Below are 26981 nucleotides of genomic sequence, written 5' to 3' on the forward strand. Positions count from 1 at the left end.
TATTATATCCTAAAAAAATCACTACCAAGACATGTCATGTCATAATGTATATAAAATAAAAGAAATAATATTTTATTGCGCAAGTCACCTATGACAAGAGATATAAACAAATAAATTTCGTAATAATAACAGTACAACAATTGGGCATTATTTTGTTCATTTTGGATAAAAAAAAGTATAACGCAACAATAACAATAGTAAACAATTAATAGCCATTTGTATCTGGTTCTCGTTTCAACTCTAATTTAAAGTATTCTTCTCGACTAAGATTATTGCAAGGTAATAAAACATTTGTATGCATATGACGCTCCATTGAAGCATGTAGAGCATTTACATCAGAAGAAGTAGATGTCATATACGGGTTGCTGTAAACTTCTCCGCTCGACTGGTGCATAAAGTTGGATATATTTTCGCCTCGTTGATAATTATTGGGAGTCAAAGGTATATTGCTGTAGCTGATATCTTCTATTATAGTTGGTTGTATAATTTTACAACTATCATCCATCGACTCTGGCTCAATAGAATTGCACGTCGACGTTGGTATCGGCGCATCGTTGGACTGGTCCATAGAATTTGTATTTTGAGCACCGCTGCAGGGTATCATGTGGGTTGGACTGTTACTGCTATTCGGAAATGTACTCAACGGAGGAGTTGAGGAAGTTGTATTGTCCACTGATTCACCTGGAATATACAAGGACGAGATCATAGAGCTTGTAACCAAAAAAAAATATAAACAGATAGACAAACCTCCTAGCAGCATTTCTTGGAGCAGACTGTCAATGTGCGCCACTCCAAACATTTTTGCTAGTTCGATTTGTTGTATCATTTGCCAAGTAATTGATTGAAGTACTGGCAACAATAGTAGAATTTCTCCAAAACGGCCCCTGTATTAAAAATAATTAACAAACATAAAACAACAAAATCATCAACTAAACAACTTTAAAATCAAGGGCTTGTACCATGAGATATCAGTTTAAATTAAATTATTCCACAAACCAGTGTAGCGACCCTCCTCTTGCATTCTGTTGGTATGTGTCGCTACTTGTTAGTTTGTTTTATGTACAATACAAGTTAAACTCGACAAACTTCGTCTAGTATTTTTTTGTTTCTTGACGTTTTTAGCTAGTTTGCATATTCAGCCTCCTGTGATAAAATTTGATTTTACGTAACTTTTCCCATACAATTTGCAGATTTTCCGGAATCATTTCCAGAGTGGTCAAAGTTGTCACTTTTTGGTGAAAGAACCTTCGTTGGACTTATACGAACCCTACGCAACAAAGGGCACCTCGATCCGACGCTCCGTATTGAACTGATTCGCGTTCGAACCAAAACCGTCGAAATTTGTTAAATATATAGAAGATAACCGGCCGTTTGGTCCTGAAGTAGCTTCGGATATCGCCAAAGATTATCAATTAAGGAAGTAATTCAGTTATCTTAACACGGCGTAGCTGGAGCAAAATATAATAAACCGAGATTCCCCATCGGAGATTAATAGTAGAGCAATTCTCTACGAAATCGGTTTTTTTTAATTTTAATTTTTGTATTTTTTAATCCGACTGAAACTTTGTTGGTGCCTTCGGTATGCCTAAAGAAGCCATTTTGCATCATTAGTTTGTCCATATAATTTTCCATACAAATTTGGCAGCTGTCCATACAAAAATGATATGTGAAAATTCAAAAGTCTGTATCTTTTGAAGGAATTTTTTGATAGACTTGGTGTCTTCGGCAAAGTTGTAGGTATAGATACGGACTACACTGAAAAAATATGTTACACGGTAAAAATTTTTTTGGTGATTTTTTTATTAATTTTTTTGCCACCAAAACTTGATTTGCAAAAAACACTATTTTTATTTTTTTTCATTTTTTGTTATGTTTTAGAGGGCATCAAATGCCAACTTTATAGAAATTTCTAGGTTGTGCAAAAAATCTTTGACCAAGTTATGATTTTTTAATCAATACTGATTTTTTCAAAAAATCGAAATATTGGTCGCAAAAATTTTTGAACTTCATTTTTCGATGTAAAATCAAATTTGCAATCGAAAAGTACTTAACTGAAATTTTGATAAAAGGCACCGTTTTCAACTTAAATCCATTTTTAGGTGACTTTTTTGAAAATAGTCGCATGGACCGGCTCCGTGGCTTAATGGTTACGGCTTCTGCCTCACAAGCAGAAGGTTCAGGGATCAAATCCCGGTCGGTACCATTGAAATTTGGAATCAGGAATTGGAACAAAAACGAAACTGAATCAGGTGGGATTCGAACTCACACCTCTGGATTGGTGGTTTGGAACTCTAACCAGTCGGCCATCTGAAGGTTATTAAACATGTTGAATTCTTCTCATATTAAATACGCTATGATCCCTGATTTGCCTGAAGGGATTGGGAGTCTTAAGATAGATCAAGGATCCGTCTGGTGCTTGCTTGTTAAGGCGGGGCCGGACAATGCCCAACGACCTCGGATCTCTGCCATTCTGAAATGGGTCGTTGGAAGCAGCGCGAGGGCTATCACCACCTAATACCCGGGACTGGGATAAGTTGTATCAGCATTCGGCATATACAAAGTCTGATACAAATTATACTTTCCCATAATTTCGCTACCGGTTAGCGGGTATTGGATTGGACCACACACACACACACACACACACACACACACACACACACACACACACACACACACACACACACACACACACACACACACACACACACACACACACACACACACACACACACACACACACACACACACACACACACACACACACACACACACACACACACACACGCACACACACTCACACACACACACACACACTTTTTTGAAAATAGTCGCAGTTTTTCATTTTTTAAAACTATATTATAAATCTAAACTATATTATAAATCGGAAAATTAAACCTTTTTAATTTCGCAATCAAACCTTTATGCCAAACACTGTCAAATGCTTTTTCTATGTCTAGAAGAGCAGCGCCAGTAGAATAGCCCTCAGATTTGTTGCTTCGAATTAAATTTGAAACTCTCAACAACTGATGAGTAGTTGAATGCCCAAGGCGAAATCCAAACTGCTCATCAGCGAAAATTGAATTTTCATTAATGTGCGTCATCATTCTATTAAGAATTATTCTTTCGAATAATTTACTAATAGATGAAAGCAAACTAATGGGCCGATAGCTTGAGGCTTCAGCAGGATTTTTATCCGGTTTCAAAATCGGAATTACTTTGGCATTTTTCCAACTACTGGGAAAATATGCCAAATCAAAACATTTGTTGAAAATTTTGACCAAGCAACTTAAAGTTACTTCTGGCAATTTTTTAATTAAAATGTAAAAAATGCCATCCTCACCAGGGGCTTTCATATTTTTAAATTTTTTGATAATAGATTTTATTTCATTCAGATCCGTATTAAAAACTTCATCTGATGAAAATTCTTGTTCAACAATATTCTGAAATTCTATTGAAATTTGATTTTCAATAGGACTCAAAACATTCAAGTTGAAATTATGAGCACTCTCAAACTGCTGAGCAAGTTTTTGAGCTTTTTCCCCATTAGTTAATAGAATATTATCACCATCTTTTAAAGAAGGGATGGGTTTTGAGGTTTCTTAAGAACCTTTGAAAGTTTCCAAAAAGGTTTGGAATAAGGTTTAATTTGTTCGACATCTCTTGCGAACTTTTCATTTCGCAGGAGAGTGAATCTGTGGTCAATAACCTTTTGCAAATCTTTTGAATTCGCTTCAGTGCAGGATCACGAGAACGTTGATACTGTCTTCGGCGAACATTTTTCAGACGAATCAGAAGCTGAAGATCGTCATCAATAATGGGAGAATCAAATTTGACTTGGACTTTTGGAATAGCAATATTCCTAGCATCCAAAATTCCATTAGTTAAAGATTCCAAGGCTGAATCAATATCAGCTTTGGTTTCTAAAACAAAATCATGATTTAAATTATTCTCAATATGATGCTGATACCTGTCCCAATTAGCTTTGTGGTAATTAAACACAGAACTATTGGGTCTGGTAACTGCTTCATGAGAAAGTGAAAAAGTTACTGGAAGATGATCAGAATCAAAATCAGCATGAGTCACTAAAGGACCACAATACTGACTTTGATTTGTCAAAACCAAATCAATTGTTGATGGATTTCTAACAGAAGAAAAGCAAGTTGGCCCATTCGGGTATAAAACCGAATAAAGACCAGAAGTGCAATCTCTGAATAGAATTTTACCATTGGAATTTACTTTTGAATTATTCCAAGATTGGTGTTTGGCATTAAAATCACCGATGATCAAAAATCGAGATCTATGCCGAGTAAGTTTATTCAAATCCCCTTTGAAATAATTTTTATTTTCCCCAGTGCATTGGAATGGCAAATATGCAGCTGCAATCATAATTTTCCCAAAAGAAGTTTCAAGTTCAATGCCCAAACTTTCAATAACTTTTAACTTAAAGTCACGTAACGTGCTATAAGTCATACTACGGAGGATAACTATTGCAACTCCACCGCCATTTCGATTCATTCGGTTATTAGTTATAACTTTATAATCTGGATCACTTTTCAAATAAGTGCCAGTTTTTAAAAATGTTTCGGTTATAACAGCAACATGCACATCATGGATGTAGCATTACTCATTGTTTGAATCAAACCAAACAGTGAGTTTTGCAAAAAAGTCATTTTTTCAAACGTAACATCGCCGAGATCAGAAGATCCCAAAGCGTTGCCAGCAGAAAAATTTTCAAATGAGATTTGAGGTACCTGCCCAATTTCAGAAAGATTGGTAGAGGATTTAAAATTCGTGGATGAACCCGAAACGACGTTAGCATAAGAAATGCCATTGTTGTTACCTAACTTTTCCACGGTAGGGGTATTTCTAGAATTGTTCGAGTGAGACAGCACGAACGTTTGATTTAAAGATGCAGGTACAACCTGACTTTGAGAAAATTTCGGTTTGGATTTCGGCTGATGCTTAGCACGAGAATCCAAAACCTTTTTCTGATGGGGCAATCCCAAAATTTGATTTGTGATTTCCACCACAATTTGCACATTTAAATTGGGTGACTTCTTTCACGGGACAATTGTCCTTGTCGTGAGAAGAATCCCCGCAAACCATGCATTTTGGAACCATGGCGCAATGATCAGTACCGTGACCGAATGCCTGGCAACGCCGGCACTGGGTCAGATTCTGGCCATTACCGCCATGTTTCTTAAAATGCTCCCACTTTACCCGTACATGGAACAAAAACTGAACTTTGTCCAAAAGTTTCAAATTGTTGATTTCATTTCTGTTGAAATGAATCAGATAAAATTGTGAAGTCAAACCAAAGCGAGAAATATTCCCGTTTGATTTTTTCTTCATTGGTATTACTTGGGATGGGGCAAAGCCAAGCAACACCTTAAGTTCGTTTTTGATCTCATCCACCGACAAGTCGTTGGAGAGACCTTTCAAGACCGCCTTGAATGGACGAGCATTCTTGGTCTCATACGTGTAGAAATTGTGTTTGTGGTTTTCAAATAACCAACAAAAGTTTGGTGATCTTGTAAAGATTCCGTCAACAAGCGACATTCTCCTCTTCGACCAAGCTGGAACGAAACTTTCAAATTGCAAGTTTCCTTGCAATTCTTCAGTTGCGTTCGAAAGCTGGCCAAATCGGAGACGGAAGTCACTACAATTGGCGGAGCCTTTACTCGTTTCTCGACGGCAGAAGGCTCAGTACGAGGAGAAGGTTCCTTGTCATCAGTTTCGGATGAAACACCGAAACTGTTTGCCAATGGAATTGGAGGATTGACCTCACATTCAGAATCAGAATCAGACCTCAGAAGAAGCTGTTTTCTTTTTCTGTTTCCGTTAGCCGGTTTAGCGTTCAAACGCTTCACCGACGTAACGACCAAATCTTCAGAAGATTTGCGTTTACCTTTGTTTTGACGCATTTTGCAAGCAAAGTTCTCTTAAAAAGATGGCTTCGTTTGTAAAATACAACAAAATTTCAGGTGGGGTTAGTCTTGAAAAGACTGTTTAGAATTTTGGAAAATAACTCAGGTAGTCTTTAAAAGACTGTGAATTTTGTTTGGAAATAACTCTGAGCTTAGGTAGTAAAAAATACCGCAGCTCTAGTGTCCGTTCACCACGAAGGTTCGCAAGACACTGGAACGATACGCTCCGAGATTTGGTTGTATTTGTTGGGAGCACCATGATAAGAAGGTTTGGTACTCCGGGACCCTCTGGGATGAGAAATTGTATTTCCACGAATGCCCTGGACTTTATTTGCCGTGGTTATAGCGCCACAACTCGCTCAGGGGTACCTCGTCCTTCCTATTTGGAGTTTTAGTCAATAGAACAAAAACTATTTCACAGAACAATGCAGGAAGTGATGCAAAACTTCAAGGCATCATTCTAATACATCATCCTGCATAGATACATGACATGGTCAAGACCTACAGGAAACCGAAACAGGTTCCATCCGGATATATATTGTGTATATTTTTTGAAAATGTAGAGTTACCGTCGCATGCCCTCGACGTGACATTCTGTTTCTGTTGCGTAGAAGCTGCAACATGCCGTGCCAACTATATAAGCCAACAGATAGCCTCTGAAGGATTTAGTGTTCATCAGACTTTTATCCAAGAAGTTATTGACGATTGCCAGGACGGTCACCGGAATACCGAAATGATTCGGGCCAATGGGGTCGGGAACAAATTGGTAGGGTGTTGGCCAAATCCGGAGTGACCATTGCCCTGAGGGAACGTTCTACCGGGGACATTTATCGAACCATACACTGAAATAAAAAAAAAAGTACCAAATTCCTAAATTCTAGGAATTTTGCCACTTTTCCTTATTTAGTAATCGGTTTTTTTTGATTACTTAAGGGGTTACATATACAGCAATTCCATTTGAAAAGAGCCTAACCCAAAAAAAAAGTTCTCCGATCGGGCTTAATTTTTTTTGGGGGTTCCTTGGCCAAAATAATTAGACCCGTATTTTTTTTGTTTGGCCATTAGGGTGACCTACATCGTGCTAGGGTGGTTCGAAAAATGGCAATTTTCGTCATTTTTCGCAAAAAACACTTTTTTCGAAAAATCATATCTCCGCGCCATTTCATCTGATTTTAGCTGTCATAGACGCAAAAGAAAGTTAATGAGTTTGGCTATTTGGGAAAAATAGTAAGAAGTTCCAAAAATCTAGCTTAACTATTGAAAAAGTCGTATGAAAACTTAAATGGCGTTTTGACCGTGTATGGACCAAAGAGCCTACGTCTGAAAATATTTTTATCGGATTCCTCGGAAAATTTCACGTAACATGTCAAAAATTGGTGATGTCGAACCGTACGTTTCCAAGATATGATTTTTTGAAAATAAAAACTGAGTTTTCGACGCTCCACGCGCAAAAACAGGAAAATGACGAAATCGGCAAAAAATCAACTTTTTTCACTAAAACTGCGATAACTTTAAAATTTCAGCGATGACCTATAGATGTTATGGTACTAAAAGTTGCGTCTTTCAATTACGAAAATTTTGATACATTGCTGAAATTTTTAAGAGCGAGTTTTTCACCGATGTGAAACAGGTCGTATCGAGGTGCTCCGATTTGGATGAAACTTTCAGGGTTTGTTTGTCTATACATGAGATGAACTCATGCCAAATATGAGCCCTCTACGACAAAGGGAAGTGGGGTAAAACGGGTATTGAAGTTTGAGGTCCAAAACACATGAAAAATCTTAAAATTGCTCGCATTTCCGTAAAACTTCATAAATTCCAACTCTCTTCGATGCACTCGAAAGGTCTTTTGAAGCCCTTCTAAATGTGCTATAGACATCCAGGATTCGTTTGACTTTTTCTCATAGTTTTTGCAAATTACTGTTAAAAATGGATTTTTTTTAAACCTTAATAACTTTTGGCAACAGCCTCCAACACCCATTCTCCCATAGGTCAAAAGATAGGGAATTTCATGGACTATAAGCCTACGGTATTAACTTTTTGGCCAATCGCAGTTTTTCTCATAGTTTTACGATTTTTCTAAAACAAACATTTTACGACGTTAGTTTTTGCCCTGTAGGCCAAGAAGACGGCACTTTTTGGTCTCAATTTTTTCATATTCGGAATCCTCAGAAAATTTTACATTAGATTGAGTTGTTGGAAATTTGAATTTGATTGGAAAAAATGCCATTTAGAATTAATTAAAATATTATTTAGAATGTTGTCGGATTAGGGGTAAAACCAGTTTTCGCCTACTTGATACAGCATTTGATCATAGGGTAAATAAGATCTATTTCTTTTTTCAAATGCTGAAATTTTAAAGTTATCGAAGTTTTAGTGAAAAAAGTTGATTTTTTGCCGATTTCGTCATTTTCCCGTTTTTGCGCGTGGCGCGTCGAAAAACTCAGTTTTTATTTTCAAAAAATCATATCTTGAAAACGTACGGCTCGACAACGCCAATTTTTTGATATGTTACGTGAAATTTTCCGAGGAATCCGATAAAAATATTTTCAGACATAGGCTCTTTGGTCCAGACAAGGTCAAAACGCCATTTTAAGTTTTCATACGACTTTTTCAATAGTTAAGCTAGATTTTTGGAACTTCTTACTATTTTTCTCAAATAGCCAAACTCATCACCTTTCTTTTGCGTCTAAGACAGCTAAAATCGGACGAAATGGCGCGGAGATATGATTTTTCGAAAAAAGTGATTTTTGTGAAAAATGACGAAAATTGCCATTTTTCGAACCACCCTAGCAAGATGTAGGTCACCCTAATAGACAAACAAAAAAATACTGGTCTAATTATTTTGGCCGAGGAACCCCCAGAAAAATTTTGAGCCCGATTGGAGAAATTTTTTTTCGGTTTAGGCTCTTTTCAAATGGAATTGCTGTATATGTATATCGGAAAAAAATCAGAGGTTAGTACGAGCGCAAACTTCAACTTTTTAAAATTATTTTTTCCAGGTCATTAAAATACACATTTTCACCTACTAACAAAACAAATTTGAAGATATTTGGTTGCATCATTACCGAGATATAGCAATTTCAAGTTAATAGTTTCAAAAAACGGGTGCCATGATATCTCAACACTGTCTTGACCAAATCGGCTCAAAAATTTTGTGACGACTCGTTAAACCGATTCCGTGTGCATGACAAAGCCAGATTTTCAAGAAGTTTTTTTTAAAAAGATAAAAATATGTTAGTGTTTTTCAAATAAAAAAATCGTAAGTTTTTGATTTTTGTATTTTTTTAACAAGCAAATTTTAGAAATTGGGCTTCGTCATGCACACGGGATACATCTTGAGAGTCTTCACCTCAAATTTCAGCCAATTTGGTCCATCCCATCTCGAGATATCGTGGCACCCGTAAATCAACTCGGGGTTTAGAGAAAAACGCCAACAAAGTTTGACAGCCCGCTTTGCGCATGGCAAAATTTTAAGCTCAAATCGTCCCTTACTCAGTTCAATCATGAAAAATCTTGATGAATCTTTCAGGAGTGATTAATAATCATCTTTTGAGTGGATTTAACAAATACTCTGTAATATAAAATTTTGTGATTTCCTACATGTATGTAACCCCTTAATAAGGAAAGGAGACAAAATTCCTATAATTTAGGAATTTGGTACTTTTTTTTATTTCAGTGTACGACTTGGGGCTTCACCCGGAGTGGTCATTGCCCTGAGGGAAGGTTCTACCGGGGGGACATTTATCGATCCATACGACTTGGGGCAATATGGGTATATCCCGGGAGACCATTTTCATAACCAGCATCAAAAACCATGAGTTTTGATACCTGTATTGCCTCAATTTGTATGGTTCCGTAAATGTCCTCCCGGGAGAACCTTCCCCAGGGCACTGGCCACTCCGGGTGTGGCCAATCCGGTCAAAATGGCCATTTTCATTACCAGTATTAAAAACCATGAATTTTGATACCCATATTGCCCCAAGTCGCATGGTTCAATAAATGTCCCCGGTAGAACCTCCCCCAGTACCATGGCCACTCCGGGTGTGGCCAATATCTTACCAGTTTGGTCCCAACCCCATTGCCCCAAATCATTCTGGTTTTCGGGTGACCGTCCTAACAATCTTCATAAGAACAGAATTCCTCCCAAGTTGGTGCACAACATGTGTCTTTAAATGTGTGCATGTGTGTGTATGATCAATAAAATTTCCACCGTGGATCCGTCTCTGACGGATGATCGGTAAACACTAAAATTGTTCAGAGGCTATCTGTTAGCTTATATAGTTCGCATGAAATGCGGCAACATGGCCTCGCTCCTGCTTTCTTGGAACAGTCACGCGAGAATGTTGCACCATTGTAGCCACATTTCATGCGAACTATATAAGTTCACCTCCGTGTACGCACGAGAGCAAGCAGCAGTCAAGTGCTCAATGCTCTATCGTTTTTTCGAATTTTTCCACCGTAATTAATAGTGATTACCCGTGAGTTTGCTCCAGCAGCATTCCAAAAGCCGACTGAGGCCGTGGCAGTTCGAGTGCGACCTCGAAAAACCCGCGAAGTTCGTCTACCGGCAAAAAGGTAAACAAACCAACGCCGTGTCGACCGCCATTGAGCGTGAGCGCAGAAGAAATCGACAAAAAGTTACTACAGTGAGTCAAATATTTGTCCGTCATCCATCTTTTTTATTGACATTTTTCGACCAAAATACTGTTTCGGAACAATACCGTTAAACAATCCGGATTGTCCCGGAACCGGTTTAACCCCTCGGGGGGAAATAATGTGGTTGTCAGATAGAGGACAAAAAAACCCACCTCTTGCAATTTGAAGCACCCAATTTCGTCCACTACAGCCCAATCACGAGTCCCTAGTCTGAAATTTGAAATTTTCACTTTTTGTGCTGAGAATTTCTGTACCGTCCTGGGTTAGAATGTTTTGCTTGGGGAATTCGAAAATTTCAAATTTCAGGGGACTTGGATCAACAGGCAAAGTGCTGGTGTCGGTGTCGGGGGAGGGGTCTCTCAACCGGCGCCCTTCGGCAAGTACCCTTCTCGATCGCAACATTTCCTGCGTGATGTCCGTCCAACTTCTAGCTCGTGTGCCAGTCCGTCGGCGACTCAGATTGCAAACGTCTCACCGCCGTCAGTTCGAGCCATCCAGTCTTCGCCAGGACGCGCCGTAGAAAGCCCTATGGGAGCCCCTCGCCTGCCCGACGCCACCACGTCTTCGCCACGCTAACGCTTGAGAACCCCTGCAAGTCGCAGCCATCAGAGCCGTCCTGGTGCTGGTGTCGGTATCGGGGGAGAGGTCTCTCAACCGGCGCCCTTCGGCAAGTACCCTTCTCGATCGCAACCTTTCCTGCCTGATGCCTGTCCAACTTCTAGCTCGTGTGCCATCGCATCTGCGACTCAAATCGCAAACGCCTCGACGCTGTCAGCCACCGTCCCTAGTCAACTCACTAATGGTGTTCAACCCCAACGCCCTGGCTCCGTGGACCGTTGTGACTCCTCACTGCTAACCATCTACTACCAGAACGTTAGAGGACTAAGAACGAAAACCAATCAACTGCACCTGTCGCTGAGCTCGTGTGATTACGACGTGATCGCTTTTTCTGAAACGTGGCTCAATGCGAAGATTGTGGACTCAGAGCTTTTTTCGGATTATACCTTTTATCGTGCCGATCCTAGTCGTGAAACAAGCGTCTTGTAGAGAGGTGGCGACGTCTTGATAGGTGTCAAAAAACGTTTTCACCCGAAACCCATTCATTTGCGGGGCGGCGAGAAGCTTGAGCCGATCGCAGTGCGCATCCCCTTGCCTGGAAAGACGTTATTCGTTTGCTGTGTTTACATTCCTCCCAACTCAGATGCAACTATCTACACTCAGCACTCATCGTGTGTTCAACAACTGTGCGATCTGGCGCAAGGTCCTCATGAAGTCATCGTCGTTGGCGACTACAACGTTCCAAATCTCACTTGGCATTTCACCGAAGACATCAACGGGTACCTGCCTAGCGGCCAATCTACTGAACAGGAAGTTGCTCTGATTGAGGATGTTCTTGGTACTGGCCTCCAGCAAATGTTTGATCTTCCGAACGCAAATGGACGATTACTCGATTTGGCCCTCGTAAGCGACTCGTCTCGATTCCAACTCATTGAACCACCTCGGGCCATTCTCAAGGTTGACGCACATCACAGGTCGTTTATCCTAGTTCTCGATACGCAATCAACGGGGACCGCTGCCGAACAATCCGGAACGTACTACGACTTTGCTAACTGCGACACCACGGCGTTAAACAACTCTATTGCAAGCTTGGACTGGGCTAATCTGCTACTCGTTGGATCTGTTGATGATATCGTTGAGCGATTCTACGACAAGCTAAATGAAATTATCCGGGAGGTTGTACCTCTGAAGCATCGACGTCCGCACCCAAACAGCCACCAGCCTTGGTGGAATCGAGAGACCCGCAATCTTCGCAACAGGCTGCGAAAAGCAAGGAAACGTTTCCTTAAACATCCGACGGGAATGCTGGGCAGATGGTTGGCGGATCGAGAGTTGCACTACGAGATGAGCTTAGAAATGCCTTCCGAGAATACATCAGTGGCATCGAGTCGACCTTTGTCACCGACGTCTTAAGGAGTATGGAGAGTCTCTGCCAGGTGGATGCTGTCTAAGTGGATTTTGCGAAGGCGTTCGATAGAGTGCCGCACCAGCTTGCCGTTGAAAAACTGCGAAGGCTTGGACTCCCTGAATGGATCACGACTTGGCTGCACTCGTACCTAACTTCTCGTTCAGCCTACGTTAAACTCGGTGGCTCGAAGTCTGGGTTGTTCATGATCCCGTCTGGTGTCCCGCAGGGTAGTCATCTGGGCCCACTAGGTATGCCCGATTTAGAAAAAAGATGTAACGTCTGTCGGCTGTCCCTAAGAATATTCGGCACTAAAGAATGCATTCAACATGTGGAAGAAACGCTCACCGGTGACGAAGATTGCAGGCGCAACTACAAGCCACCAATCAACCAATAGACCTCCCCCAGTTTTCCCCCTCCCAGTAAGAGTAGAGCTGGCCACACTACATCGCCGGAGCGCGAACGTCGGTCAGCACCTCAATAAACCACCACGGAACACATCATCTCCCACACTAAATAGAAGCCCTGAATAAGTTGCTGAAAAAAATCCTTGAATCCATCGTGTTCTAGAGATCAGGTCCAAGTCATGCACATCGCTGGCCAAAAGCTTATCTTCAAATTAAACCTGAAAAGACGGAAGAAAACTGATAATTTGTTCCACCGAAGTTGAAACCGCCATTCCATTTTTTTTTCTTCTGACATCAACAACAAACAAGTTGTCAAACGATTTGCCATCGATCAAAGTGAGCCATCAGGTGAAAATTTGGCGAAAGAGGCCCTTTGCAAAACACAACTTCGACACCTTTACTTAATCCACTTATAACTAAGTCAGTTCTGCTTAGATTAATTTCAATTCAATTCGGTTTTATTGGTGAATAATCAAGATACAATGAGTTATTTTGAAGTGCATAACAGAGTTTTGGAGTTCCTTACAGCTGTGTGTTGCATCATAATCCATTTAGGAACAATTATTTCTTTAACTAAGGCACTAGCAAGAGTAAGAAAAAACTATAAAAAAAAACTTACATAAATTGCAAAGGAAAGGGGATAGAGAAAGAGAAAGCTTAATACTAGATCACAGAAAATTTATCCTTTGTAGATGTGTTTGATCATCAGTTCCCCAAGGGCCAGGAATTGTTCCGCCTTGTTCCGGCAGCTCCGAAACCGCGTCATCATCTCCCCCGCGAGAGCAAAGAACTCCGGCAGGGTGAAGAGATCTTCCCCGGTGACTTCTTGCTGGGCCGTACTGCCGCTACCGGCAGCGACTACGCTGGCGAACGATCGCCCCCATCCAGGAGGGAACGCTGAGCTGTCCGATGGAACCGTACGCTGTCCAGCTGCAGGAACGGCTGCGCTCGTACTTCGCTGAGGAGGGTGGGACGCTTTCTTCTTCCTCTTTTCCTGCTCCTCGAGGTAGGCCTTGCGCGCGACGCATCCGCGGTAATTGCTGGTATGGTTGCCGTCACAGTTCGCGCACTTTACGCGCGGCTTGGTTTGTTCTGCCTTGTCCCCCAAGTCCGCCTTTCGTGGCAGTGCGCACGCCTCCGAGAGGTGTGACTCACCGCACTTCACGCAGCGGGGCCGGAGGTTGCAGTTCCGCGAGCCGTGGCCGAATTTCTGGCAACGGTGGCATTGCGCTACGTCCGTCGGGTTCTTGGTGTAAAACCGCCAGTTTACCCAAAACCGTCCAACGTTTTAGTCCGCCGCAGGTCTTGGATCTTGACGGTGCCGCGGTCGAAGTACAACAGGTACAGTGTGTGTGTACCTGTTACCGTTGTCTTGCGCGAGAGCACTTTAATCTCCCGCGGTTTTATTCCGGCGTCCGAAAGGTGACCCTTCAGGTCGGAGATCGGACGGTCTTGATAACCCTGCAAGACAACCTTAACAGGGGGCTTCGGGGTTGAATGTGTAGAAGTTGAAGTTGCTACGCTTCAATTCTTCAAACACCAGGTCAAAATTCTTTTGGTCAGTGTGATCACTTGCACTGCCGACTTACCGATTTTCAGACAATATCCGAGGCCTTCCAGCAACTCGTCAACATCGTCCGCTAACGTGTCCAAAACAAAAATTGAGGTGGTCTACGTTCCGCTGGAGAGTTGTTCTTTTTGACGTCGGCACTTTTTCCGTGCACGACCATCATCGTCGTCGTCGTCGTCGGTAGTGCTGCTACCGTCAGAGTTGTTATTTTCTTCGTCGTCGCTCAGCATCTGGAACTCGTTCCTGATGGGGATGTTGGCGGATGTTGATGTGCCACTGGTCGTGGCACCGGAAGTACCGGAACGGGTTCGCACTGGTGATCTTGGGACATATCCAGGATGTAGTAACTTTTTGTCGATGCCTTCAGTGCTGACGCTCCCCTGCGCGATGGCGGCCGACACGGCGTTGGTTTGTTTACCTTTTTGCACACGGCCGGTAGACGAACTTCGCGGGTTTTTCGAGGCCGCACTCGAACTGCCACGGCCACGGCCGGCCTTTGGCATGCTGGAGAAGCAAACTCGCGGGTAACCACAATCAATTACGGCGAAAAAAATCGAAAAAACGATGGAGCACTGAGCACTAGCTGCATGCTCTCGTGCGTACACGGAGGGAGCTGATTCTGCTTAGATTAAGTTAAAGTGTTCTACAAAATTGTTCCCTATATTATTTTTGATATATATCTGAGGTTTCAGAATTTTTTGTTCGGTAGAGGATTTTTTGCAGCAAGAAAGTTAAGAACTTGAAGATTTCCCATGCAAATACCATGCAAACTTAAATGCTAAAGAGCTGTGACAAAACCTGAACCAAATTTGCTGAAAATTTCAGGGGAGCTTCTGTAGATATAGAACAATCATTTAATCAACAATACAACGTTCTAGCTAACATTTTTGCATTTCCAAGGGGCCCTGAACCACACTAACTACCAGCTCGAACAACTTCGACGTTCACAAAGTGCCGAGATGCCACGGTAATTGTCAACGTTCCTCTTATGCACCGGAAACATGTAAGCGATTTTCCAAAGCGCAGGGAAGATTCCGCTTGACAAGGACAGGTTGAACAGGTGTCGAAGAGGATAAATCAGACCCACGATGCATTTTTTTAGCATGATTGATGGAATGCCATCAGGACCGGCTGAACAGGATGATTTTAGCTTCGAAGTGGCTCTGGTGAGACAAGAGTCATCAACGGATATGATGTTAAGAGACTGTCCGTTCAGCGGAACGTTGTTAGCTGCCGCAGAAACCTGGGAAGGAGAAGTGGCCTCATTAACAAACGTCCTAGAGAACTTAAGCGCAAACAGATGGCATATGTCTTCCTACGACGAGGCGAGCTCTCCTTCAAATGACATCGAGGACGGAAGTCCTTGCTCTTTCCGCTGCTCATTGATGGGTTTCCAAAAACCTTTGGGATTCTTTTTCAGCTTACGTTCGGTCTGGTGTAGATGATTGGACAGGCAATGGCGGCTCAGGGATTTGTACGTTCGATTCAGGCGACGGTAGTAATCGCGGAGTGGAAGAGAATAATTCCTAGAGAATTGCTTGAGGACCGATTTTTTTGCTGTCTTCAGCCGTCGTAATTCCGTCATCCACGGAATGCGTATGTCCGTAGGAATGTTCTTTTTTGGGACATGACGATCGATGATGTATCCGAAAACGTTGGAAAAGGTCTGGACTGCGGCGTCGACGTCCCTGCTGTCCAGTATGCTGTTCCAATCTATGCTCAACAGCTGTTCAACCGCACTGTCGATGTCGGCTTTACGAAAATCGTAGCGAACAGAGAGGGGGTGGGAATAAAAACGGTTTCCTGTTTTTCTGTGAGCACGAGAAGCAGAGGGTGATGGTGTAGATCATGCTTAACCAGGGGGGCCGGTGCAACCGAGAAACGTGGGGTGGTGTCGTGTCCGGCAATGAAGCAGAGATCGAGTACGTTTCCGCTAGCGTTCGGGGAGCCGTTTATTTGCCGCATCAGTGCAGTACTGTAAGTGTCCAGTAAACCCGTAGCAGTGAGCGAGAACGAAGAAAGCTCGCGATCGGGCACCATAAAGCCATCCCTAAGATGGCGCCATTTCAGGTCGGGAAGATTGAAATCCCCCAAGATTACCACCTCATTTTGCGGATCAGCGAGCGATGAGACTAGAGGTACTAGTATTTGACACAGAAACAACATTTCATCAATGAATTTACTTAAATCGATCAGATTTTGTACTTTTAATAGGGATACGGACAGTTATTTGACCTTTTTTTTTACTTTTTTCAGTAAACTTTTTTTGTATTTTTAAAGACAGTGTCTTAAAGTGGACATTCTGCCGCGTCGATTGATGTATAAAACATGGTACTTTAGTTGAATTTTATGTACTTTTATATCACAAACATTTTCCGTACGGGGGGGTACGAACAAATATTTGACTCACTGTACATCCTGGTTATGTTCCAAGATGTGACCAGTGCGAACTCATTCGGGTACCTCTGGTGCCACGACCAGAGGCACATCAACATCCGCCAACATTCCCATCAGAATGAGTTCCAGATGCTGAGCGACGACGAAGAAAACAACAACAACACCGACGCACAGTGGATCCAGGTGTGACAAAAATCAAAAAATGAAAGTTAAATTACACTAGTGTTAGTATTTTTCTATTTTTTTCTCATACCTTCAAAAACACTTTCCCAAATTTTGAGCAAGATTGGATGGAATTTGAATTTTTGGCGGCTTTGAGAGTGCAGACATTTTTGTTATTTCTAGTAGCTGATACTTCAAAATTCGCAAAAAATATTTTTTCTTAAAACTTGCATAACTCAGCCAATTTTAAACCAAATTTGATTCTTTTGACTGCATTTGAAAGATATTTAAAAGTTGTTAATTTTACTGTTCTTGGAATTTTGATTGAACCATCCCTCCTTTTAAGCTATTCAAACGAAAGAAAGCATTACCTATTTTCAAGATTTTTTCGAATTTCAACTCTTCAGGAACAATTTTGAACGGGTGTGACCAAAGTCTCGTATGCAGTTTCTGTCATGAAATTTAATGTACTTTCAGACTGTGTATAGCAAATTTTGCTCATACTTGCTCGAAAGATCAAAATTTGCATGTTTCTAAAAAAAGTCAAAGTGGATCTACTCTACTCTATTCACGAATCGGATCAAAAAGTCAGATATGGCAATCGCCTTTTGATTTTTCTTCATATTCAAGAATTCAACAAATGTACTAAAATAATACTGGATTTAGGATTTCTTAGTGTACCAAGATCCCTTTCCCCTCCCCCCTCTCCATCGTCTTTTTTATGACTTGGTTAAATATTCCTGTTTGAATGACTGAAAACTTCAACGGCGAAAATACTTTCTATCGGAAAATTTCACATGTGCTTGTGTGCCCGTCTGCTGAAAAAGATAGGACGTGTCACAAGATAGCACACAAGCTGCATTGTGTATCTGCGTGGAGAATTATTGGAACAAAGTGATGCGAGCAGTGATAAACATATTACCTAATGAGCAATTGCAAACATTTTAATGAATACCGTCATCAGGGGTGACATTGGGTCTGGTGGGTGAGATACATTCATACAAAATTGCTAAAATTTGTATGACTAAATCTCACCCCCAGACCTAATGAAGGTACATACTTTTTTTAGTACGATAGATTTCTAAAAGATAGTCTTCCTAAAAGCAGTTTTTACCTTACCTATTTTTATGTGTAGCTTAGTACATAAAAAGCAGAGCAGACCTTGGCTCTAGTCGTGGATGAAGAGAGGAGGAAAGATGGGGAAAAAAAAAATAAAACCGAAAACTTTATTCTCAACTTTATAAATTAAAATGTATCATAAGTTACTCTAATTAATAACTCTACTGCAAAAAAGTTAATGATTTATTTATTTTGTAGGTGACGATCTTTGTTTTGCACCCTAGTATTTGGAGAATATTCGAAAGGGGAAGGAGATAAAAACTTGAATTCGAATTTTCGTTGGCCTCAACCTTTAATTTATATTGTTTCACCTTTATAAAACTCTAGAAATTTCTTCCGATCTTTTTCTACCTAAACTACAGATACTTCTAAAATGTGCACAGTTAAAATGTTATGATAATCTCATAGAAGCCAAATAACATCTTTCCTCAATTACAAAAATTTTGAAACACCCTATTAACTGGATCACCCTAACGTTACTACTGTACTGTCCCTGATCAACTTTTCGGAAGATAACAAAGCTGTTATTTAAAAGTGAGGTATCTACGAATTTTGTTTAACAAAATTTCGGTTATGGATCATTGTGATATGGTATTAAGATTTATACACACACAAAATCAAAATTCCAAGCTACTATTGATATAAAAAATACAATTTCAGCAATTAAAAAAAATATTTGAAAAATAATAATTTATGAACCACCCTAATGTACATAAATTTTATTTCATGAAAAAATAAATGTATTTTTTGAATTCAGCTGCCCAAAATTACCCTAATATGACATATTTGGTAGAATATCTGACATTTTTTAATTTTGTCACACCTTTGTTCGGAGAGGATCCACTGTGCGACGGTAGCAGCACTACCGACGGCGACGACGACGACGATGGAAGTGCACGCAAAAAAAGTCGACGCAAAAAAAAAACAATTCTCCAGCGGAACGAAGACCACCTCCAATTTTTGTTTTGGACACGTTGACGAGTTGCTGGAAGGACACGGATATTGTCTGAAAATCGGTAAGTCGACAGTGCAAGTGATCACACTGAAAAAAAAAAGAATTTCGACCTGGTGTTTTAAGAATTGAAGCGTAGCAACTTCAGCTTCTACACATTCAACCCCGAGAAGCCCCCTGTTAAGGTCGTCTTGCAGGATTACCAAGACCGTCCGGTCTCCGACCTGAAGAAGCGCCTTTCGGACGCCGGAATAAAACCACGGGAGATAAAAGTGCTCTCGCGCAAGACAACGGCAACAGGTACACACACACTGTACCTGTTGTACTTCGTTCGCGGCACCGTAAAGATCCAAGACCTGCGGCGGACTAAGACGTTGGACGGTTTTTGGGTAAACTGGCTGTTTTACACCAAGAACCCGACGGACGTAGCGAAATGCCACCGTTGCAAGTAATTCGGGCACGGCTCGCGGAACTGCAACCTCCGGCCCCGCTGCGTGAAGTGCGGTGAGTCACACCTCTCGGAGGCTTGCGCACTACCACGAAAGGCGGACTTGGGGGGAAACGAAGAACAAACCAAGCCACGCGTAAAGTGCGCGAACTGTGATGGCAACCATACCGGTAACTACCGCGGATGCTTCGCGCGCAAGTCTTTCCTCGAGGAGCAGGAAAAGAGGAAGAAGAAAGCAGCAGCGTCCCACACTCCTGAGCGAAGTACGAGCGCAGCCGTTCCTGCAGCTGGACAGCGTACGGTTCTAGCGGATAATTCAGCGTTCCCTCCTGGTTGGGGTTGTTCATTCGCCAGCGTAGTCGCCGCCGGTAGCGGCACTCGGCCCAGCAAGGAGTCACCGGGGAAGATCTCTTCACCCTGCCGGAGTTCTTTGCTCTCGCGGGGGAGATGTTGACGCGGTTTCGGAGCTGCCGGAATAATGCCGGAATTTCTGGCCCTTGGGGAGCTGATGATCAAATACATCTATAATTGATTAAATTTTTTTGTGTTCTATTGTTAAGCTTTCTCTTTATCTATCCTTTTCTCATTGCACTTTCTGTAAGATGCCTTGAAGTTTTGCATCATTGACCAAAACCCCAAATAGGAGGGCCGAGGTACTCCAACGGAATCCGGAATATCTCCAGTAAAAGTGGATCATATTTGTGCCCCATCTGACAGTTCAAAATATAGACAAATCTGGATCTTTTGCAACCGGAAGCATCCAATTTGGTCAATTCTACCAAAAGTTATAAGATCTTTAAGAAAAAAAATAGGGGTGCCTCGGCAACCACAACTTGGTGACTAGGTTGAGGTCAGAAGTTTATGAATGAAATATGAAATATGAAATTATCCCACAGCATTCTAGCGAGGTGCAAAGTGCGCAAAATTGACAGTTCTCCCTGCAAAGCAGTGTGATAGAAACATCGAGACCAAGCAAGATTGACACAAAACTCTAGTAATGGAGCACTTCCATTCGAGCAGTTTTTGCTTTTTTCTACAATGTATTTCTTATGGAGCGAACTGTCAAAAACTGCTCGACTGCGGGTGCTCCATTGCAGTCTATACCTTTTGCTCAAGAGACAGTTCACGTCAAGTAAGAGGGGGATAGACTGCTTGTTTACAAACGCAGATTTGCCCTATGAAGTGTTACTACGGAAATATGGAACACATTGTTGGTGCTTTGTTACCTTAAATCATATTGTTTATCTGAAACATAATCCTCCAGATTATTCAGAACTTGATGCCTCAATGCCTTTATTTGCTGAGGTTGGTTAAGACCTTTTACACCTAAAAAGAAAACAACATTAGTTTATGCTTTAAAACAATAAAATCCTAATCGTACTCGGATCGAAAAATACCAATGCTTTGATACACGCCAGCTCTGAGTCATCCAACTTCAAGTCTTTTATGGCACTAACAAGCTCATCTATAATTCTGGCTCCAATTTTTGAGATATCCAGATTTGGTGCCACTTTAGAATCAGGACACTGCTTTGTGATTATGCAATTATTTCCAAGGAGCAGCATTTCATCCAAGTGCATCGACCTTCTTGATAATCCCAAAAGTAAATGTTCTCCTGCATGAGCCCTTAACAAAGCGACTTGATCATCGAGCTGCAGTTCAGCGAACGCTGGAATCGATTTGGCCCACTCAACAAGTATCAGGAGTTGCTGCTTCATGGAATCGCAGACATCGTTTATGCTCGCATATCTTTTGTTAGATAAATCGCAATCGCCATCATTTGCGTCGTCTAGTGCAGCTCCAAAATGGCGGCTGAAATTTTCGGCTCTCAGCAGAAACTTTACCGAGAGCCCATTTGATGACTCAACTTCCTCTAAACTGGAACGTCTACAGCTTATTCTATCACGTTCATTTTGTACAGCTAAAATAGAAAACAAAATTCTTAAATAATATCACCTAACTTTATCAGGGGTAAATTGGATCATACAAATTTGGCATTTTTGTATGACCCAGTCTCACCCCCCAGACCCAATGTCACCCCTGATGACGGTACTCCAACCAAAAACAACTATATTGCACTCTGTTTTTGCTCTAAAATGTTCATCGACAAATTGTCATGACATCATTGTTAATTACCTTCTTTTTTCATACCAGCTTTGAAACATTTTCTTAGTCTACAATATCGGCACTGATTTCGTTTGTCTTTATCCACGACGCAGTTGCGCGAAAACCTATCATGAATAAATTTGTTTTTTTTTTTTTTTATCAAAACTAAATTGCTGTTCAAAATCAACAACGTACCGGCATGTATAGGTGTGGCTTTTTCGGACACTACGGCGGAAAAATCCTTTGCATCCATCGCACGATGCGGCTCCATAGTGCTTGCCTGTAGCACGATCACAGCATATTGTACATACGTTTATCGATGAGTTCAGAGTATTGTCAATTTGGATGGCGTTTGCGTTGCTATCCAGGCTGTGATCTGGTGTAAATCGGGACTCGCTCGTTGTTGGTGAAAGGGATTCATTTGCGTCATGATCTGTATCTAAAAAAAATGGTAACGGAATGATTGGGGTACAAATAATACTGCATTGAAACATTTCAATTGCCGAAACCAAAAACCCAACAAAGCTCATGATAGTAAAAATGTTCGAAGTTTCATCTCTCGGATTTAGGGTCTTGTTCTTGACCTGTACGGATCTAGGAGAACAGCATCTAATTCTAGCGTGCTCTAATGTTGCCATATCACTTCCCTTTGACATTCGATTACAGCTCATTAAAGGCGTTTTCAACTGAAATCGTTGCTTGCTTGCTTTTGCCGATGACATCGACATTGTGACAAGAAACCTGGAGACGGTGAAGGATGTCTTTTTTATTGTTGACCCTAAGTTAGGTCATGACTCTTTTTTTGTCGTTTCTAAACAGTGAAGGATGTCTATACCAAACTGAAGGTACAAGCAAGGCGTGTAGGACTTGGCATGAATACGACGAAGACGAAGTACATGATAAAAAGGGGTTCGAAGAATGTCGGCCCCCCAAGTCTCACCACTCTAACTGTGGATGGTGATGAGTTGGAGGAGGTGAGCGAGTTCGTGTACTTGGGATCGCTGGTAACCGGCGACAGCGACACCAGCAAAGAGATCCGGACTCGTATTTTTGCCGGGAATCATGCGTAATTCGGATTACGGAAAACCCTCACAGGCATGTTGAAAAATTATACTTCGATGCCGGTGTGCTCTTTTGAACTAAGCTTGCTGGGATTCCTATATAGATAGAACAAGAGAGCACACGGGCATCGAATTCTTATTTTTTCAATTTTGAAGAAGGATTTTTTTTTCTTTTTTCGTTATAATTAACAAAATGAAATCCAAAGCCAAATCAGCTAATTATTTTACGAATCTAGGAAGGTTATTTGCTTATACAATCAAATTAATACTAGATCAGATCAAATTATGCAAGCTTAAAAATATAAAGATAACTTGTAAGCTATCAAAATTTATCATGATTGTGCATTCAATTCTAAGCATTTTTCTGAAAAATAAATTTCAAAAAAATAAAACCTTCTATCATTATCGATTTTATGAAATATAAGAAAATATTCAGTCAACTTAACTCTTACTATACATTTTCAATTCAACCTAAACATTAAGGTTTCCAATTGCAATTATAAAATCAAAACTCATATTGAAGCAATCATTGAAAATTAATATCAATTTATCAAAATGCTTGTAAATTTGGGAGGGGCGCCAAATTGATGCTTTGCCAAGGGCGACGTGGACCCAAGCTACGGCTCTGCACACTTGTAACACTTATTTTAACCTGGTTTTGCGTATCGCCAGACGTATCTGGCGCAAATCGGGCAAAATTTCTCACAGCTGTCTGGCATAAAAATCAACCGGTTCAATCGGTTTAACCGTGCACGACCGGTTTGTGTCATATTCGCCAGAAATTATGGCAGAAATCTAGGTCAAATCTGGGGGAAATTCTGCCAGATGGCTGACGCAAGCCCCCAGACGAACGCGAGAATTGCGCCCGCCATTTCCGACTGGGCAGATGCTCTTTTTTGACCATGAGATAATGATGCATAGAACGGCAGTACAAACATGTACTGGAGTAGGACACACAATTTCCATGTAACACATTCCGACGTTGCAACGTCACGAAATTTTTCACCTTTTTCGAAATTTGTATCTCATGATAGGGTATTTGTCCCTATTTTGGGCCTAGTACCTATTTTAGGTCTACCAAACTTAATTCAACGAAATTGAGCATTTCACCAAATCTGGCAGGGATCTGCCACTTGAGAATGATTCGTGCTGTCATTATCTTCATTTTGGCGGGCAAGAATAATTCACTTTTTTCTCTTAAATTAGAAATAATGGAATAAATATATCACTCTTCACTTTTTCTTGGCAAAATGCTACTTGCTTATTAGGTCCAACATGTTCACCACTTTTGCTTACCGCTTGTTGACACTCAGCGTCACGGTTTTCATCGCTCAGCACACGAATTAGAGCCGTCCCTCGAATCTCCAACCACCGGCAATGTGTTTTTATTGGTGGGTTGCACAATCCCATTGCAAAAACAATGACTAAACTGCCACCAAATCAATAAAATAACTGATTAAAGTTGCTTCGTCCGTATCGGAGAGAAATGGTTATATTTTGGGTACATTTGACAATTCTAAAAAATGTGCCAGTGTGGTGCACTTCTCGAATGTTACAGTTTTTCTTGCATATTACGGGCTTTGTTGTTTGGCTACGCAACAAATGTTTAATTATGTTTAAAACTCGTAAAGAATGATATAAATCATGTCCAAGCTAATTATGCACGTAATGCAAGTGAAATCAATCATTCTAATGTTTATTTGTGGCTTAAAACATCACAATGATTTAGCATATTTGTCTACCGAATTTGTGCGGCTGTACTGTACGAGCTGGGACTGAACCGTACGTCAAAAAAGTTCGCCACGTGCTTCGAGATTTCAACAAATCAGAAGGTAGGCCGAAAATATGCACAAAGAAGGTCGTACACACAGAAAAAAGTTTTGTAGAATCAGCCTGTACGAGGTTTGAATCAACAAAATTTTTGTTGAATATAATCAACGCCGATTTTGCGTTGAAACAAACCTTGATTTTCTCGATTCAACAAAAGTCTTTTGTTGTTTTGAAAAAGCTGCTTTGACGTTTAGCGTTGATTCAACAAAAATTATGATTTTCAAATCAACAAAACGTTTTGTTGATTCAAATATGCCTTATTTTTCTGCGTGTATGCTAGGAACAATATCCCCAAAATAGGGACAACAAGTGTTTTAGTTTATCGTGCTTTTACAGCGATATAAGGTTTTTTTTATCAAAATGTTTATAATGAACGAGCTTAAGTATTAAATAACCAACTTATTCATGTCAAACAAACTAGGCTGCCAATAGCAGCCTTTGAGAATACATCAAATCAAAAGTGCACTCTGCTTAGTAAGCCCAAAATAGGGACAAATACCCTATCATTTCGGTTAGATTCGGTTAGAAATTGCATTTTTTTCAATCAGTGACTGTAGAAAACTTATTATAAGTCGAAGTTTTCATTTGCCATTTCGATTTCTCCGTGACTTTGCAACGGAGTGAGAAACAGCGAAATTTTGCCAAAATGTTTCGTTTTTTTCGCTGGAGAATGTGCCATGTACGTTTTTGTTGTCAAAGACGTTTTTTTCGTTATGGTATTTAAAAAATTGTTCGTTGAATATCTTTTTTTTATCAAGGGTGACCTATGAAATTATAGCATAAACCTGAACATGTTAACATTAGAAGTAAAAGCGGCCCCCATGCTCTTCATAGGTCATGAGGAAAACAATACTTTACTAAAACCAATTTTGTAGCATGATTTATAAATTGTCCAAATTCAAGCATAAGCATAAGCATAAGCATAGGTGCCCACCCGCAGTTGCTACTCCGTTAAAAACCAGGATCTCCAGAAGTTACATCCACGAGCCGTGGAAGATGAGTGGGTGCTATCTTTCCTCGCTTCGCAACTTCTCAAAGGCCCCTATCAGGCTGATCAATACCGGCGCCGGCCACGATTAGTGGTAGGGTCACGGGAAGTGGATGTGACCATGAGCATTTTGTTTATCGGTTGAAAATTTCTAATCTTAGGCAGCCGGCTGCGGAAAGATAAATAATTGATTATTTGGAAAGTTTTTTAAATGAACGCGTGCCTTAGCAGTATATTTTACTGTTTGTACAAATTAGATAACGCGAACAAATTAAAAAAATAATAAATAAAGGACGCTTTACTCTTCATAAAATCGATAGTTTGATGAGTTGATACTAAAACTGCCAGTTGGAATAAATTATTAAGATCAATGATTATCTAGAAAAAGAAAACAGGAGACCACGTAACCGATTGTAATGAAATTAAAACAATAACTTAAACGAACTCAACCGGCGGCGTGCCTTCCAATCAACGATGATAAAAGAAGGACTTATGAAAAATAAAATATAAAATAAAAGGCTCCGAAAAACACGTTGCAAAAAATAAGCACAACGCACCCGAAACGAAGCCGAATTTGGTGCAAAGTGTGCAATAACGCGCCCGACACAAAGCCGACAAAAAAACAACTTTTCAATCGCGCGACTCTTTTCCAACTCGATTTATAAATTGTCCAAATTTACTAATAAACTTGTTCTTCTGAAAATGCCTATTAATCTGAAGAAATTTAAACATTTAACAAAATCCAATAATGCAGTCCATTTTCTAGATCAAATTCATTTTCATTTATAAAAACGTAACACTTTGCTGTTTCTGTGCCTGTGCTTTGAGAGTGTAAGAAAAATCATATTTATCAATGTTTTCACTATAATTGTTTAGTAACAAATCATCTACCAAAAAATGTCACTCGGCTGTCAATGTCATTCCAGTTTACGGTAATTGTATGAACTTGTACTGTTACAATGCCCTGATATGAAAAATAATGGATAGTTGATAAAATTCTCAAACAATAATTTTCGCTTGAACTACAAACCAAGGAGCCAAATCATGTAATAATAAGCTTGGTATCACCCTATTGTGTAAAACCCAAGATAATACCTTGATTGCCAGGTCAGCAATCTACATTAATTAGATGTTCTTGTAACATTTGATACATTTTTTTCTCGATTCATAAAATTTATAAATAAAAAAATACATACCCATCACCTGCTGAAACAAAGTTTCTTCAAGAGTGAATGAAGACCCAAATGTATAATCATGGTTGTTTAATCCATCGAAAAATGATGAAAATCCTTTCATACTAGACCGAAACGCCGTAGTATATTGAGTCTGGACCGAAACACACTGCCACAGAAAGCACCAACAACGTTTGCCACTGGTATTTCACGGAGTGGG

General features: G+C 40.6%; 1 protein-coding gene across 2 annotated transcripts; it reads right to left on the minus strand.

Annotated features, from left to right (window-relative positions):
* Positions 1-205: 205 nt before the first annotated feature.
* LOC6042610 (transcription factor HNF-4 homolog) lies at positions 206-26981 on the minus strand. 2 transcript variants are annotated; one of them, XM_001852894.2, is made up of 7 exons: positions 26786-26981; positions 21906-22149; positions 21741-21835; positions 20986-21525; positions 20831-20930; positions 748-884; positions 206-681 (listed from the first exon to the last, which is right to left on the minus strand). In XM_001852894.2, the coding sequence occupies exons 1-7, from the start codon at positions 26883-26885 to the stop codon at positions 206-208; spliced, it is 1692 nt and encodes a 563-aa protein (XP_001852944.2). In that variant the 5' UTR covers positions 26886-26981. The 2 variants fall into 2 exon arrangements, with proteins under 2 accessions (XP_001852944.2, XP_038113005.1); XM_038257077.1 differs by lacking the exons at positions 206-681; positions 748-884; positions 20831-20930; ... (1 more) ...; positions 21741-21835; positions 26786-26981 and adding an exon at positions 24068-24290 and having other exon boundaries at positions 22022-22149.

Source organism: Culex quinquefasciatus, chromosome 2 (assembly GCF_015732765.1).
Source record: "Culex quinquefasciatus strain JHB chromosome 2, VPISU_Cqui_1.0_pri_paternal, whole genome shotgun sequence".
Classification (NCBI taxonomy): domain Eukaryota; kingdom Metazoa; phylum Arthropoda; class Insecta; order Diptera; family Culicidae; genus Culex; species Culex quinquefasciatus.

Excerpts from the sequence above, each read along its gene's own strand:
- LOC6042610 (XM_001852894.2), bottom strand. The coding sequence starts at position 26,885 with ATGAAAGGATTTTCATCATTTTTCGATGGATTAAACAACCATGATTAT. Across the intron at positions 21,526-21,740 it reads AGCTGGTATGAAAAAAGAAG|CTGTACAAAATGAACGTGAT; the intron begins GTAATTAACAAT and ends TTTCTATTTTAG. Across the intron at positions 20,931-20,985 it reads ATTGGTATTTTTCGATCCGA|GTGTAAAAGGTCTTAACCAA; the intron begins GTACGATTAGGA and ends TTTTCTTTTTAG.